Below are 17171 nucleotides of genomic sequence, written 5' to 3' on the forward strand. Positions count from 1 at the left end.
GGATACTCCTGGAACGAAAATGCAGTGTAAAAGGGGCGAGTGAGACAGGCAGGCAGATGTCATACTTGGCAGAGGAGATGACGACAGAGTGCTGGTCTGAGGTCAGGATCTTCGACAGGTGAGCAGCGACTGAGTCCTCGTAGGTCAGAATCTGCTGAACCTGGATCAGAGGTGAGTAAAGGTGAGCAGTTTGAACCTGAGATCGTTAAGAATATCACAGTATGCAACACAAACACACACTCAAATGTGCTTTCACGCACAAACATGAAATAAGAAGTCCAACTACTTGAATATATAACAAACACTGTACTATTAAAACTATTCGGTCACTCATTCGAGCATTCCTCCTTTGTCTTTGGGTCTTTTATGGCGGGCGTCCATTAGCAATACAGGGCATTATCACCACCTACTGTTAAAGAGTGTGAATTGATGGCACTCTGCTGCATTAAAAAAATCCCCTTCAAAATATAAAGGCATGGGATTTTTTTCTTTATAGATTTGTTTGCCCAGGCAAAGAACCATGACCCACTGAAAACCCACCAGTTGAGAGACGATGCTCTTCAACATACAACAACACACCAAACACAAAGCAATGTGTTACATACAAAGTCAATAAAAAGAGACCAATAGACGAAATGCCAATATGTAAGATTTGTGTCATTCACATTATTTCAACCTGCGAGGGAAATTGTGACACTGTGTCTTTAAATCCTATCAGCATTGAGATTCTCCTCGAGTCACCACTGACATTGCTGAATCAGAGATGGAGGAAACAAATATTGTATCTGTATGTGGTCACCAGTGTTTGGAATAACGGCGTTGGGTAACAATGTTATTTTTTCAGTAACGGGGTAATCTAACTAATTTATTTTCCCGTCGTTACAATGCCATTAACGTTACTGAACGTTACGTGTGATGCATTACATTGAATAAACTGTGAAATCCGAACGCACCCTGGCACAGTGAGGAGGTGGGTTAATAACGTGGTAAGCAATTATGATTGGCTAAGGAGGAGTCATGTTTCATGGTAGCCAATCAGAACCAGTGTTTTTACACACATGCCAGTTCACGCTCCACACACACGCACACACAACCACTAAACAGATTCGATGAAGCAGCAGAGATGGCGAGCCTGGAGCAATCCCATGAAAACTTGGCATTTTCAAGGTGGACATATAAGCACTACTTCTAATTCATTGTGTTCAAAGGCAAGAACGTGCATGTGATGTATACATTCATTCTGTCCAGGAGCAAAGACTTTGTCAACATCTGTTGTAAGCAACCTTAATTTAATGAAGCATCTACAAAGCTAGTGGCCAAAAACACCGATACCTCCACCATAGATGATAGCTCGCTATCCGCTAGCAAAGAAGGACATGCAGCAAAAGCTAGATCTTTCTGCCTCACAACAAAAACCTATGACACAGGCTGAAGTTACCGTATGATATGCAGGTATGTGGTTAAAAGTATGTTGCCATTATCGACGGTGGAGGATGATTCATTCCGAGCCATTATTGCTGAAATACCTCAGAAAGCAGGGGCCTGTACGCCGACAAAGATAATACTTGAAGTGCAGGATAAACCTCTTGCTGTCTGTCAATGTGCAATAAATATGGAAGGTTATGTACAAGCACCTGTCTGTACTACTAATTTCAACTGACTTGTGAAAACTGAAAAAAAAAAAGAGAAAAAAATCCAAATTCTTTGGCATAAAGCAGTAAAGCAAACAGTAAAGCAAATAGTTACTTTCCCTGGTAACAAGTTACTTTTATTATTGAGTGATTCAGTTACTAACTTACTAACAATAACTAATTTCTTTTTTAAAGTAACGTTTGCAACATTGGTGGTCGCCCAGAGCTCTACGATAGTACTTCATATCAGCAGATAGCAGACCAAACCATGCGTAGAAATGTGCTGATTCTCAGTCCTCCAGGGGCCCGTTTCACAAAGCAGGTTTAGTGAAAACCTTGAGTTCAGTCAGGACCACTTTGTCAAAAAGAATCTTTATTTATTTATATAAGTTTAATTTGACGGTATGGTACTGTTCTGGGCCTCCCTGCTCTTCCACGCGCTTGCGTGGAAAGCCTGAGGCAGGAAGAGCACCTTCCTGCCCTTCATGAGCCATCATGAACGGCATAAGCAGGGAGCGTAGCAGCAGAGAAAAACCCCAGACAGAGCAGAGCAACCAACAAGAACAATGGTAAGGTACATAACAGATGACGGGAGGAGCTGGGGTGGAGGTGGGTTGAAAACGCCGGCAGAGGAAGCAACGAGGGAGGTCAGGCTAGAGCAGTTTAAATAGCGCGCTCTGAATGCAATTTCCCAATAGGAAGCGAGCACGGGGAGTCAGCTGAGCAGTCAGCTGATCTCCTCGGTTTTGACAGCTACGCTGTTGCTGCTGATTTAGAGCTTGACGTCGTGGCCTGCCAGAACTAACGCTACGCTTGATTTAGTTAACCCTGAGATGAGGGAAACTCTGGTTTTTCGGTTTCACAAAGCCAGTTCAGCATAAATCTGAGTCAGTTACCCGGGAATCATTCTCTGTGAACCTAACCTGCTCGCTAGCAGGTTTGCTTCAACAAACCATGAGTTTCTCCCTACATAACTCTGAAAAAATGTGCCGTCCTTTCATCGTCACCCTAATTGATATGGAAATAAAAGTGATTCTAGCAGCTTTGCATCGGGAGAGAATTTTCATTACCTTTCCTTCTAATCACATTAGATATTATCTAAACAATATTCTCCGACATTTTCAACATTTCATATCGCGGACATAATCCGCAACCAGATTCTTTGCAGAGCTAGCGTTTTTGCAAACGGGAGATTTATGAAATGTTTAAGGATATTTCTGTGTTAAATAGACGCTTATATTTACTGTTTAATATGTGAAATATGATTAAAATCTTATGCCTTAGTCTACGTATTTGCGCAATATTCTTATGCTTAATTTTCAACTGAAGCCACTTTCTTTTTGTGTCTGGGGGGATTACACCCAATGAAAATTATAATTTGTTCATTGCGCTACTTTCTGAACTACGGGAGTTGAACCCCTGTCGCCTGCACCGTAGGCCGCCTTGCTAACTGTTACACCACAGTGTCACTCTGTGAGGCCGAAAATAAAGACTAATTACCTTTAGATCAACAGACTGTTTCATTCAGTTATACAAATTAGATCAGGCAGTAATTGTCTGCCACGCAAACTATCTCCACTTTCATGCAATTACGTTGCTTCGCTTTCTCAGGATGAGCTCGTTTTATACATAAACACTCATAAACACTCAGTAAAATCTAATAACGCTCTCCCGGTTTCACAGAGCAGGTTCAACAAAATCTGAACCTAAACCCTGAACTCTGAGTTGCCCAACTCTGACATGGGCAACTCTGAGTTACGCGCGTGCCTGCCGACTCTACAAAGCCATCATCAATGGAGCTCCGATACTAAGATTCACCGTGGCAACGGGGAGAGTGTTATTAGATATTACTGAGTGTTTATGTAGAAAACAAGCTCATCCTATTAACGCATTTCAGCCACGCCTTGTTGAGGCTAATTCAAGCCAGGTTAACGTTGTTGTGTGTTACGCGCATTCACGGGATATAAAGCCAGACCAGAATCGTGAATGTCGAATCATCGAGAAAATGGCAGAAAAGACCAGAGCAAAAAATATTGATGGAACTGTACGAGGAGTATAAAAACCCATCATAACCAAAAAAGGGAATACTGTAGTGATAATTAAAAATCGCGAGGCTGCTTGGGCAAGAATTACCGAGCGATTAAATACGGAAGTACCGTTAAGAGTAATGTTGGGGTTGTAGCAGGAGCAGATTTGGTTATCAACAGTTAATTATTAATATCAATATGATTATCGGTATTAATAATTATATGTAATATATTATCATGATATAATCATGAATAAACGGGGCACCACCCTGGGATCAGGGAAAAGATAACCTAAAACCGTATTCAGTCTCAATATAAAGGTTTTATACTCACATGCCAATCATCGTGATCATTGGCATAGGAGTACAAAACCAATCGAACAATTAAAAAGGCGTGAATTCAAGCACTAGCCTTCACAACCTGCTGTTATCCAGTGACATATACACAACAAGCACAAGAGACCGCTAGTTATAATATAATAAGATTTATTAAAATCAGTAATAATGATCACAATCAATAACACTGCAATTAACAAAGCCTTATTACCTAACTACCTAACACACAAAGCTAAGCTTAAACAAAGGGAGATACACACGTGGAGTGTGTGTGTGCGTATGTGTGTGCGTGCGTGTGCGTGTGTGCGCGTGCGTGTCGAGAGAGAGAGAGAGAGAGGGAGAGATGGCTATGGGCGGCCACCAGATGGAGCTATTCCTCGCAGCGTTCAGGGGCGGAGCCACTGAGGTTCAATGGGGTAGCGAGAGAGAGAGAGAGATAGCCGTATGTAGCCACCAGATGTAGCTATGTCCCTAGCGTCCGCCGGGAACAGCTGGCTTAGGACACGTGTGTGCGGCGTGTATGTGTGTGTGTGTTAGCGGGTCACAAACAAAGAGAGAGAAAATGAGCGAGCGATATTCCGAGGCCCAGAAGCCGTGCTGCTATCACACGGGCTCGAGTGAATAAACTGGCGTTTATTCCGCAAGACCGGTCTTTTAACTGATAGTAGAGGCTTTCTGAGCTCGCGAATATGGCGGAGGTTAGTCGCAAACACTGTTACAGAAATCAACCCAGCTGCGTGGGTACACGATCGGTATTCAAATACAGCAGCACATGAACCAACGGACTCGGCGGTCCGCGATCAGAACTTAGAACACATTAACAAGAATTACAAGCATATCCTACACTATCACTTGTGTCTCTGCCCAGACTGATAGCCTCTTACTGGTATCGTTGCGTAAGACGATGACGGCGTTCCGTAACGGCGGTAGTTCGTGAGTCCCCGGCGTCAGCGGGGGACGTGATGAGTCGGCTTCGTCCAGACGAGAGCGGAGCGGGTTTCCTCTCGTTGATCAAACTCAAATAAAGAAAACAGTTGGTGTTTCCTCCTTCCACGAGCGGCGATATAATCGCGGCTTGGCGATTTAGTCAGCTTACTTCAGACAGCGTCTGGTAGCTGGAAGGCAGGAACCGGCTTGGTTCCTCTTGTTGCAGCGGTGCGCTGCAGGAGGGGGTCGCCTCCCGTTGCAACGTGGTGTTGCGCCGGTTGTAGGAAGAGACGCCAGAGTAGGAGTCGGAGTAAGAGTGAGTAAGAGAGCGTTCTCCAGGCGGCTTCGGTTTATAAAGCTCAGGCCGCTCCAGGGGACCCCCCGGGGTTCCCTGAAGATTGTCAGCCAATAGGCACAAGTTGGGTGGCGTCGCATCTCTCACCTGGGTGAGATGTGAAACTAAAATGGCGGTGTAGTTTTTTAATCCCCTTTTTCCCTTTGTCCTGTGTAGGCTTTGTAGGCTTCTGTAGGCCGCATTGTGTAGTCCTTCTAGTGAGGTCCCAACAGTAACATCTTCTAATATAACACTGACAACAATTTCTCGAACGTGAGTATAGTGTAGAGGTAACGCGCCGGCTTTGCATGCGGCCGGCCACGGTTCAATTCCCGACTATGGAAGCTTGTGAAATGTCTTTCTTTGGCCTGAACTCTCTTTCTCTCTTTTTTTAGATAGGCCTAGTAAATACATTGACCAACACATTTATCTCAACAATTCAATGAACACATTCAATGAACCTGAAAGGAATTTATGTGGCTGAAAATTGCATGCAGCAATGCCTTTGTCATTGGGATCTATATCATGCTATTAATAATAACATCTTTATGCCTATCATGTTTTTGCAAGTTATATTTGGGTTCTGGGGAAATTGTATGACATATTTATCATAGCTAAGGTAAAATGTTGGTCTAATTCTCTGATCGAAAGACAATTATACAAGCAAAAAAAAAAAAAAAAACACACATGAGATGTCCTTGCCAGGATGTGAACCTGGGATGCCCACGTTCGGGGGCAGGTGCATCACCACTCACCCAACTGGGGGCTTTAGACAATGATATGGCCAGTCGGTCTTAAACAAAATAAACAATTTATTCATTTTTTTTGTTTGTACTTCATATATGTAATTTTGGTAATTTTTTGGTCTTTCACATGACGAAATCACGAGGACTAGGCTTGGCGGAACCTTCTGCTGGTACAGTTGTTTCCGACAGCCGGACTTCTCTGATACCCCCGCTAAGGTAAGCCTGATGGTTAGCCTGCCCCAGGGCAGGCTAGTTTGGTCGCATAAATTCCCATGGTTACTTAGCGGAGAGTGCCTCAAGTCACGTTGATGGAACGCAACTCTTGCTATAAAGGTAGCGAGGCTTATCGAAATTAGCTAATCAAACTAGCGATCAAGCTTAGCGAGTTTGATGGAATACCCCTCAGGTCATCTTTGAAAGCTTTATTGTTGGCAACTGGAATTGCTTCAGGTCTTATGTGTAGGTTAATAAACCATAGGATGTCCAGTGTTTCCCACACATAGACCAATGTGTGACGCAGCGCCACAGAATCAACGAGTGCCTCCAATTCATTCCAGGTTTTTTTTTCATGCGATTTTGAAATATAAATATTGTTACGTTCTTACATCCTGTTATTATTGTTCACACACAAACACACACACACACACACGCGTATGTGTTGTTATGTATGTGTTTCCCATATATTTATTTGCCAGAATATCAACATTGCCACATATTGATTTTATTTTTTCTAACTATTTGAAATGAGTTAAATCAGATTTAGTTTTAGAGCTGCGTTTTTTCGTGTTGATGTAGCAGCTATGTTAGCAATCCTAGCTCTGATCATCCAGACTGCATTCAGAATTCTTGAAGACAGACCTAACAAACCATGACTTTTATACTTTTTTACAAAACCATCATTATGTTGTTATTTCAGCATCCTTTCTATCCATGTATTAGAATTAACTAACAGCTAAACGGTTTATTCTGGGTTCATCCAGCCAACGTGTGTCTTGATCAATAGTGAAACCAGCTTGGTGAAATCTACCGAGCAGTTCCCGATGATGTCATGATGATGTCATGAGCCCTCGGTCAAATGGGATGAAAGCAAACATGTTCTTCTCATTTGGTGTGAGCATGGTGTAAGAGGGGGAGCTTAACTTGATGAACAACAGGAAGTGATGTCATTTCCTGTTACCTCAGAGTCATCGCTGCAGTCTTCTGTGACGGTGGAGGCAGAGTGTTGCTGTGGAAACTTCGTCTCATAGACCATGATACTCCACCTAGAGCAGGAGGAAAGACAGTTAATTGTCTCACATCAGTTACCTGTCTTAACATCTGTTACCTGTCTAACATCTGTTACCTGTCTAACATCGGTTACCTGTCTAACATCGGTTACCTATAACACCTGTTATCTGTCTAACATCAGTTACCTGTCTTAACATCTGTTACCTTTCTAACATCTGTTACTTTAACACCTGTTACCTGTCTAACATCAGTTACCTGTCTAATGGGGTGTTCACACCGGACGCGATAGACGCGAATTGAGCGGCGACTCTACATCGAAAATCAATGTAAATGGCGCGATGACACGCGATTCAGGCGGAGGCGGCGCGAATGGAGCGTCTGTCGCGATGAGACGCGGCGCGAATGGCGCGTCTGACGCGAATGAAGCGAATGGCGCGTCTGACGCGAATGAAGCGAATGGCGCTTCTGAAGAAACGTGAATAAAGTTGAAAATATTGAACTTTTCAGGCGGCATCGCGCCGCGACATCCAATCAGCGACGAGTTCAAGCCGACAGACAGATGAGCTGAGATGGACGGGCTGCATTCCCAAACAACCCGACGGGGGCCGTTACCGGCCTCACACCGTCCACGGGCTGAGCCTCGATCAGAAGGACTCAGGCCCCCGAGCGACACCGGGCAAGCGGTCTTCCGTACGCCACATTTCCCACGTCCGCCCGCCCGTCGGACGGGGATTCAGCGCTGGGCTCTTCCCTCTTCGCTCGCCGCTACTGAGGGAATCCTAGATAGTTTATTTTCCTCCGCTTAGTAATATGCTTGACGGGTCAGACGGGTTGTCTCGTCTGATCTGAGGTGTAGTCGAATGTGGTCCCGACTCTCCCTGGGGAGAGGTGCGAGGGACGTGGCTCCCGGAGGAGGCTCAGGGACTCTGGTATCGGGTACCCCGAGGCGGAGGAGGAGGGTCCGCCGACGTGACCCGCCGGCCCCCCGCCGGCCTCCCGCCGGCTACCCGCCGGCTCCCCGGCGGTTCCCCCTGCCTGCTCCCTGCCGGTTCCCCCCGCCGGCTCCCCCCGCCCAAAATGATCAAGCGGCGTGATACACGCGTCTCACGCGATTGTATTCGCGTCTATCGCGTCCGGTGTGAACGCCGCATAAAGGGCCGTTCACACCGGACGCGATAGACACGAATTGAGCAGCGACTCTACATTGAAAATCAATGTAAATGGTGCGATGACACGCGATTCAGGCGGAGGCGGCGCGAATGGAGCGTCTGGCGCGATGAGACGCGGCGCGAATGAAGCGAATGGCGCGAATGGCACGAATGAAGCGAATAGCGCGTCTGAAGCGACGCAAATAAAGTTGAAAATATTCAAGCCTACAGACAGATGAGCTGAGATGGACAGGCTGCATTCCCAAACAACCCGACTCCGAGAAGACCGGACCCCGGCGCGACGGGGGCCGTTACCGGCCTCACACCGTCCACGGGCTGAGCCTCAATCAGAAGGACTCGAGCGACACCGGGCAAGCGGTCTTCCGTACGCCACATTTCCCACGTCCGCCCGCCCGTCGGACGGGGATTCAGCGCTGGGCTCTTCCCTCTTCGCTCGCCGCTACTGAGGGAATCCTAGATAGTTTATTTTCCTCCGCTTAGTAATATGCTTAAATTCAACGGGTTGTCTCGTCTGATCTGAGGTCTAGTCGAATATGGTCCCGACTCTCCCTGGGGAGAGGTGCGAGGGACGTGGCTCCCGAAGGAGGCTCAGGGACTCTGGCATCGGGTACCCCGAGGCGGAGGAGGAGGGTCCGCCGACGTGACCAGCCGGCCCCCCGCCGGCACTGCCCTCGTTTCCCCCGCTAGAGCGGCACCGGTTCAAAAATGAATGACGCGAATGAAGCGAATGACGCGAATGACACAAATAGTCCAAAATTATCAAGCGGCACGATACACGCGTCTCACGCGATTGTATTCGCGTCTATCGCGTCCGGTGTGAACGCCGCATAACATCAGTTACCTGTCTAACATCTGTTACCTGTCTTAACATCTGTTATCTGTCTAACATCAGTTACCTCTAACATCTGTTACCTGTCTAACATCTGTTACCTGTCTAACATCAGTTACCTCTAACACCTGTTACCTGTCTAACATCAGTTACCTGTCTAACACCTGTTACCTGTCTAACACCTTTGACCTGTCTTAACATCAGTTACCTCTAACACCTGTTACCTGTCTAACATCAGTTACCTGTCTAACACCTGTTACCTGTCTAACACCTTTGACCTGTCTTAACATCAGTTACCTCTAACACCTGTTACCTGTCTAACACCTTTGACCTGTCTTAACATCAGTTACCTCTAACACCTGTTACCTGTCTAACATCAGTTACTTCTAACACCTGTTACCTGTCTAACATCAGATACCTCTAACACCTGTTACCTGTCTAACATCAGTTACCTGTCTAACATCTGTTACCTGTCTAACATCAGTTACCTCTAACACCTGTTACCTGTCTAACACCTGTTACCTGTCTAACATCAGATACCTCTAACACCTGTTACCTGTCTAACATCAGTTACCTGTCTAACATCTGTTACCTGTCTAACATCAGTTACCTCTAACACCTGTTACCTGTCCAACATCAGTTACCTGTCTAACATCTTGGTGCTGGCTCTCTCCAGTTTCTCCAGTATCTGAGGCAGCTGTGTGTCATCGTCGCAGGCTGAACCCCAACCCAGAACCCGGGCCAGATCATTCCCTGTCCCCAGAGGAAGAACTCCCAGCTGACACTGCAAACAAAAACAAAAAGGCGTGTCCATAGTTAACATGAAGAATTAGTCCTAATAAAATATATGTCAGGCTTTTAAACATGATGGCGCCCCCTATCTTTATATTCATTCATAGGAATTGTATGAGATGACATGCTGAGGGAAAATAAACATTTCTAATATTTAACCACAGAACTTTTCTTCTTCCTTCGAACAATAAAATAAACTATGAAGGATCAATTCAAATGTACCTGTTTGTGCAGTGTGAGAGCATCGATCTCAGACAGAACCCAGCCGACGCTGCCGTCTCCTCCACATACCAGGATCCTGAACGTATCAAACTTCTGGAACAGACGCAGACTGACAGAGAGATTGAATGTTTACACACCACCCTCTTTATATAAAACACATTATTCATATGGCACTCCATCTCTCTATCTCACCCCAGGTGTGGTCCCCCGTTCATCAGGTCGAACACCTGAGCTGGGTTCAGCAGCTGTTTGAAGCGTCTCAGGAACTTGACGCCCTGATTGTCTCCGCTCTTGGAGTTGACGAAAACTAGCAGAGGACTGGTGCAGGATGGAGGACACGAGGCCTTCCAGAATCCTGAACAGACCGACCCACATTAATTCAGTGTGTGTGTGTGTGTGTGTGTGTTAATACTGTCTGATAAATGATCAGATGTGAGTCTCACCGTCAGAGTCGATGCTGTTGAGTGCCGTCGGGGGGATGACAGACACTTTACACTGACCCAGAGGACACTTGGAGGACAGCTGGTCCTTACAGCCTGAGTGGACCTGGAGGACAGAGAGACCAACCTCACCATGTCTGTCTGGAATATGTTCCGTTTAGAGTTCCTTCAAACGCTGTTAAAGCAGCTACTCAAATATCATTAACTAATAAAAAAAAACATGAAGAGAGAGGTAGACTCACCTGAACTACACCTGAAAACTGAATTACATCTGAACAATCACAGGAACTGTCATGTGAAATGTGACCTGAACTACACCTTCTCCTGAACTACATCTGCACTACACCGCATCTATTACCTGTAACTGTAACACTGTAAAATGACATCTGAGCTACACCTTAACATGATGACTTATACCACTACGAGTGAGGACTGTGCACTGTCTACAGGTATGATGTGATTGATTGATGAAAACAGTCTGAACCAGTCTCACCATGGCTTTACACCAGAGACACCTCCAGTCCTGCAGACGGAGGACGCTGCCACAGGTCTTGTCACAGACATTACATTTAGCGGAGACGGGCAGATTCCCCTCCAACCACTGATGAGGCATCGACACCTGAGGACAGTGTTCAGAGTTCAGCTGGATACAAGATCTTCACTGACGCTCTTAAGCCGCGTTGACACCATTTCCGTGTTGCGTTATTAAAGTTCAGTTGGGATCAGTTGTATTGATTGGCAGGATCATTTGTGTTTATTTGCGTTGCCTAAGCTGGCCGTGCCGGAGAGGAGGCGGGGCTTACCTCGATGGAGACACCGACAATGTTTCATCAGTCATGGCTGAAATCACCACTATTGCTGCTTTGTACATGTTGTGGACTCCTAGATAGACCGGCTAATCAAACTGAATCCTGAGTTCATAACATCACCCAGGGGTGCGCGTGGATTTAATTCAGCTGTATTCAGCGTGAATAACACATATCGCCTGATTTACTACAGCGGTGTGTGCCGAAATCAAACAACTTTGTTGTGATTTAAATGCAATAAACAGATAAACAGATTGACGGCATAATGATGACGATTAGTGAAAAGATCCAAGTCATGAAATTGTGTCGAGCAAATAATTTGCATCGCGTTTGGACCCGTAAGGTCCAGGAATGTGTGTGTGTGTGTGTGTGTGGGTGTGTGTTTGTGTGTCTCACCCCGTCCTCGTCCTCGATGATGTCCTTTCCAATAGAAGACAGAGTCGTCCATTTACAGTTGTTGGTGGCTCTGACTGCACAACGCTTATGAGCCTTGAACTTACACACTGACACACACACAGTTATTACACATACACACACATGCATGTGTGTGTAAACTGTAAGTATTATAAGTTCACCGTGTGTAATATGTGTGAACTATGTGTGTATAATGTGTACTGGGTGTATTATGTGTATGTTATTTTCAGGGACTATGTGTGTACTGTGTGTATTACGTGTATTATATGCGTGTACCTTCACAGGACAGGCCGTGGGACGTCACCCCTGACAACGCCTCCCTGCAGACGTTGCAGTACGTCGGCCTTGCGTGAGAACAGGCGTACCAGTTGTGCATCCCACTAAAGTGGTCCATACTGTACTGGGTGGACTGGGATAGAAGACACAGTCAGCAGCTGGTATTGGGACCCAACTACTGGTCTCACTGGTAATAATGAGACAGACAGACAGAGACAGACCTCATAGTTCTGTCTGTTCTGGACGCTACGCAGCGCTGCCATCCACTCCTCCATCTCCTTCCTGTTGTCTGCACACAGGATGAGACGTCTGCAGGGGGTAATGACCTGGACACACACACACACACACACACACACACACACACACACACACACACACATTGGTTTGCTGTCAGTATTTTCTGGTTCTATTGCTGGTGTCAGGGTTCAAAGTACACATTGGCTTTTGGGGGAGCCCTATTCTCTGGTGTGCACCATGACTTCCAAAGTCATGTGCACACACATACATATGACTGCAACAACAAAAAACAAGCACGCTACGAAACCCAACTAAGTGACCTGCGCTCAGGCCTGACCCTGTCCAATGAGGAGGTCAGGTGGCTACGTACATCTAGAATTTGTGTGGAGCACCGCAACGCATGGACGGCCATAGCAGTGGAGAGAGATGTTCCAAAAATGGGATATAATGACACAACATTTATATTTTAGATATATTTATACTATATATTCTTTATTACGGAAAATAAAATACCCTAAAAGTGGACAATTTTGGCTGCACGGTGGCGTAGTGGGTAGCACTGTCGCCTCACAGCAAGAGGGTCCCGGTTTCGATTCCCGGGTGGGCTCTGGGTTCCTTCTGTGTGGAGTTTGCATGTTCTCCCCGTGTGCGCGTGGGTTCTCTCCGGGTTCTCCAGCTTCCTCCCACAGTCCAAAGACATGCAGGATGGGGATAGGTTCATTGATGATTCGAAATTGCCCGTAGGTGTGAATGTGAGCATGAATGGTTCTTTGTCTCTACATGTCGGCCCTGTGATGGACTGGTTACCTGTCCAGGGTGTACCCTGACTTCGCCCAATGACAGCTGGGATCGGCTCCAGCCCCCCGCGACCCTGAATACAGGATAAGCGGTAGACAATGGATGGATGGATGGTGGACAATTTTTTAGAGCTCCCCCAAAAGTCTCATGGGAGGGTTATAGGGAGCTCATGTCATTTTCAAGGGAGCCAAGCTCCCCTTGGCTCCCCTTAGTTCCCCATGGCTCCCCTTATGCCCCTTTTCCACAGAGGCATTTTGAGGGCCGGTTCGGAGCCGGTGCCTAATCGCGAACCAGTTCTTCCTGTTTCCACAGACAAAGAACTGGCTCTCGGCCAGGAAAACTGGTTCCAGAGCGATACCAACTCTTTGCTGGTCTAGACCCGTTCGCAAACCTACGTCAGGGGCTCGAGGCAACGGGGGAAAATACGCTGCTGCAGAGTTTTTTTACTTAACGTTACTGTTCCCGGTAAGTTTCACTTTTAAAATGTTTCAGCTCGTTGCAAACCAACGACACATTTCTGTTTAGTTTACCAAGCTAGTGATTACGTTCGTAACAGCAGCAACTAGTGGCTATGCTTCCTCGGGTAATGTAAGCTGACCGGCTAGCTAGCCAGCTAGCAGGATATTGCTAACAGCAACGTTAGCATGCCACTTTCTGACTGCCATTGGCTCACTAAACATTACCAAATACCAACGTGACTTAACATCTGTATTCACAGCGTCGTGGACACGTTTGTGATTAAACCGCTGTTCTCTGGTTTGTATTTGTAGAGCTGTCGGACATCGACGATATTGAACGGAGGTCCAACCTGCAGATGACTAAACATCAAACACTCTGATCATTGATATTGATCACACACTGCTCTACACTTTAAAAATAAAAAATAAATGATTTTAGTATTTTGTGTATTTTATTGTTATTGTATTATTTGCCAAAATAAACACTTTCTCTGAAGATACCTGTCTGCTATGCTTGAAATTAGCGCTGCGGGGAAACCTCAGACGTATACAGTGATGTAATGACGTGGCTCTCTAGGCAGTGGAAACGCAAACAGGTTCTCAGAAGTTTCACAAGTTGAACCAACTGCGAACCAGCACGGCACCGGCCCAGTTCTTGAACTAGGTTTGCGTTGGTGGAAAAGGAGTATTAGTTCCCCTTGGCTCCCCTTAGTTCCCCATGGCTCCCTCGGTTCCCCTAAGCTCCCCTTAGTACCCCATGGCTCCCCTTAGTTCCCCATGGCTCCCCTTAGTTCCCCTAAGCTCCCCTTAGTTCCCCATGGCTCCCCTTAGTTCCCTTAAACTCCCCTTAGTTCCCCTTAGTTCTCCATAGCTCCCCTTAATTCCCCTTAGTTCCCCATGGCTCCTCCGTAAGTCGAACTACAGTTGGTGTGTATGAGTGAGAAACGGATGTGGACTTCCACAATCTGTTCAGCTGCTCCACAATGAAGCACCTGTTCAAAGACAGAAATAGATGCATACACTCAAGTTCTCTCAGGAGCGGCAGCAGTGTGGCTGACCTGAAGACTCTCTAGTGTTTCTGGTCTTGTCTCTCTAATGATGACCTGCAGACTCTCTAGTGTTTCTGGTCTTGTCTCTCTAATGATAACCTGCAGACTCTCTCGTGTTTCTGGTCTTGTCTCTCTAATGATGACCTGAAGACTCTACTGTTTCTGGTCTTGTCTCTCTAGTGTTGACCTGCAGACTCTCAGTCTGTGTTTTCAGTCACAGCATCACATGATCTCACGTGAATCAACAGACTGAAGCTTCATCTGAACTGGTGTGACTGGAAATAATTAGCAAATATTTAAAGACGTTTCCAAACGGAGAAGTTTGAGTTCAACATGTGACGGTCTGAGACGAAGTAACTGAGGACCAATCAGTCAGTCAATACTCATCTTTATTTACTTTACAGCTTACTAAATATATCATCAGAGAATCATTTTGAATAAATAATAAACTATTAGCTGAACGGTGGCACGGCATGCCACATAACGGCATCCTTGGTCCGTCTCTGACCCATGACCGTTGGACGAATACAGGTCTTAGAGATGAAGACGTTTGATTGGAGACTGAACTGCAGTTTGAATGCAGGAATCAGTAATATGTTGTCATTGAGTGTCTAATGCTGGTTATTTACTGTGGGGCACCACAGGACTCCGTTTCTGAAAGCTTTAACTTACGCCCAGATCAACGTCAATCATTGTTTATGTCCAGTTACATCAATAAAATCACATAATCCAGGCTAATAGAAGTATTAGAACTCAAACACATCAACATGTTTCCCACAAGAAATCCTGTGGTCCCATAGGAACATTTAGTAGATAAAGCTAAATAGTATTGAACTGTTTTTGGTTCATGTACACCTGTGGTGGGTCTGCACCTATAACAAATAATTCATATTTGTATCTTTTGTATCATATGAATTTTTCATGTAATAAAATGTGACTGGCATCAAATATTGACTAGTGACCTGTGTCAGCTCTTTCTTGCCTTCACTCTAGAACCAATCCTCTGTTTGTCTCTCTAATTTAACAACATGCTGTGACATTACAAATCCGAGCGCTCTTTCTCAGCCTTGCACAGGTTGAAAACCTGGCTGCGCAACACTAGGAAGCAAGAGAGACTTACACATTCCCACCAAACATTAGACGTCTGATAGACGTCCAGATCATGTCTATATTGCGTCCGTCGGTCCAAGACCAATTCTGGATCACTACACGACATGCAAACTAGGTCTGCTATTTGGACGTCTAATCATGACCCCACTTGGACGTCAATATGCAGCTGAACATTTGAACGTCGGGCTAGGTCACTTATTTCGACGTCTAAGACAGGTGCAGGTAATTGACATGATGTAATTTATTTATTTACATTATTATTATTATTATTATTATTATTATTATTATTATTATTATTATCATAGTAGTAGTAGTAGTAGTATGGGCATGATGACATATTTTGTGATTAAACATTATTTTTGAATATAAGTAATATTTTGTTTGTTTACATTTTTGTTTTTCTCTTTTAAAATAGTGTTATTCTGTTTATTACAACAATAAAGGTGTAGCCTTTGGGGAAGGGGGGGGGGGGGGGGGGGTGTTACAGTCAACGCCATTGTGATTGGCTGAGGCATTGCGTCATCAACATACATCATAAGAGCCACTCCCATTGGCCCAGGTGTTTCTCTACGGTGAAAGCGAATGGCCACTCGGCTCTGTCTTCGACCTCTACAACAACCACACAGCAATCCGAAGCGTCGTCCACTAAATTGCAGGTAAGTTCGGTCAGCACATAGACCCATAAGTTAATTTTATGTTCATTTATGCATTTATAGCGTTTGCCGTTTTAGCTTTATGCCTCAAACCTGTTGTTGCTACAATTAGCATTACATCTGCTAACGTTAGCTTTTGAACACGACCAATTTTGTTTAACGTACAACGAAACCGGCGAAAATTAAATACATGGAGTGAAGCGCTGGAGCCGTGGGCCATTACACGACCGTTATCGGCAACAGGCCTCCAGTGTTAACGAGCAGGAGGGCCATTGTGTTGAGCTGGGGAGCGGCCGGGTGTTAGCAGCGGATGCTAACCGCTAACGCTAGTCGAAGTTGGCATCGAGCTATCTCACAACACAGCCATCTTTCTTGTTACCGGTCGAGGCTTTATTTGTCGGTGACAGCCGGTTATGGGTCCGCGGCTCCAGCGCTTATTTCTTTTTCTTTGATGTGCTGCTGCTGAGATAGACAGAGAGAGAGAGAGATTAGCACTTGCTAACACCCGGGACAGCTAATGGGCCTAGCAGCACAGACCAATATACAGGCGGGGGGAGGGGGCGCTTCAGACACAGCCACGTGGGGGTTTGCAGCCAAATGCTTAACAATTTAGTGCAGTGGAGTACTGTATTGTAAAGTTTTAGTAAGGTGTTTCTAAATCCTTTTTTCTTATCCTTTTGTCAGGTGGTGT

The 17171-nt window shown here is 45.6% G+C and overlaps 1 protein-coding gene across 1 annotated transcript in view; it reads right to left on the reverse strand.

The window, feature by feature from the left end:
* Nucleotides 1–17171, reverse strand: part of dgkd (diacylglycerol kinase delta) — a 105538-nt gene that overhangs the window by 37774 nt on the left and 50593 nt on the right. Inside the window, exons 4-13 of the mRNA XM_084020012.1 lie at nucleotides 12397–12501; nucleotides 12176–12308; nucleotides 11882–11988; nucleotides 11173–11298; nucleotides 10683–10785; nucleotides 10432–10594; nucleotides 10240–10348; nucleotides 9870–10009; nucleotides 7178–7262; nucleotides 66–160 (exon numbers count right to left, since the gene is read on the reverse strand). Of these exons, the coding sequence (XP_083876138.1) occupies nucleotides 66–160; nucleotides 7178–7262; nucleotides 9870–10009; nucleotides 10240–10348; nucleotides 10432–10594; nucleotides 10683–10785; nucleotides 11173–11298; nucleotides 11882–11988; nucleotides 12176–12308; nucleotides 12397–12501 (1166 nt within the window). The remainder of the gene's footprint in view (nucleotides 1–65; nucleotides 161–7177; nucleotides 7263–9869; nucleotides 10010–10239; nucleotides 10349–10431; nucleotides 10595–10682; nucleotides 10786–11172; nucleotides 11299–11881; nucleotides 11989–12175; nucleotides 12309–12396; nucleotides 12502–17171) is intronic.

The sequence above is a fragment of the Eutrigla gurnardus genome (assembly GCF_963514095.1).
Source record: "Eutrigla gurnardus genome assembly, chromosome: 10".
In the NCBI taxonomy this organism is placed as follows: Eukaryota; Metazoa; Chordata; class Actinopteri; order Perciformes; family Triglidae; genus Eutrigla; species Eutrigla gurnardus.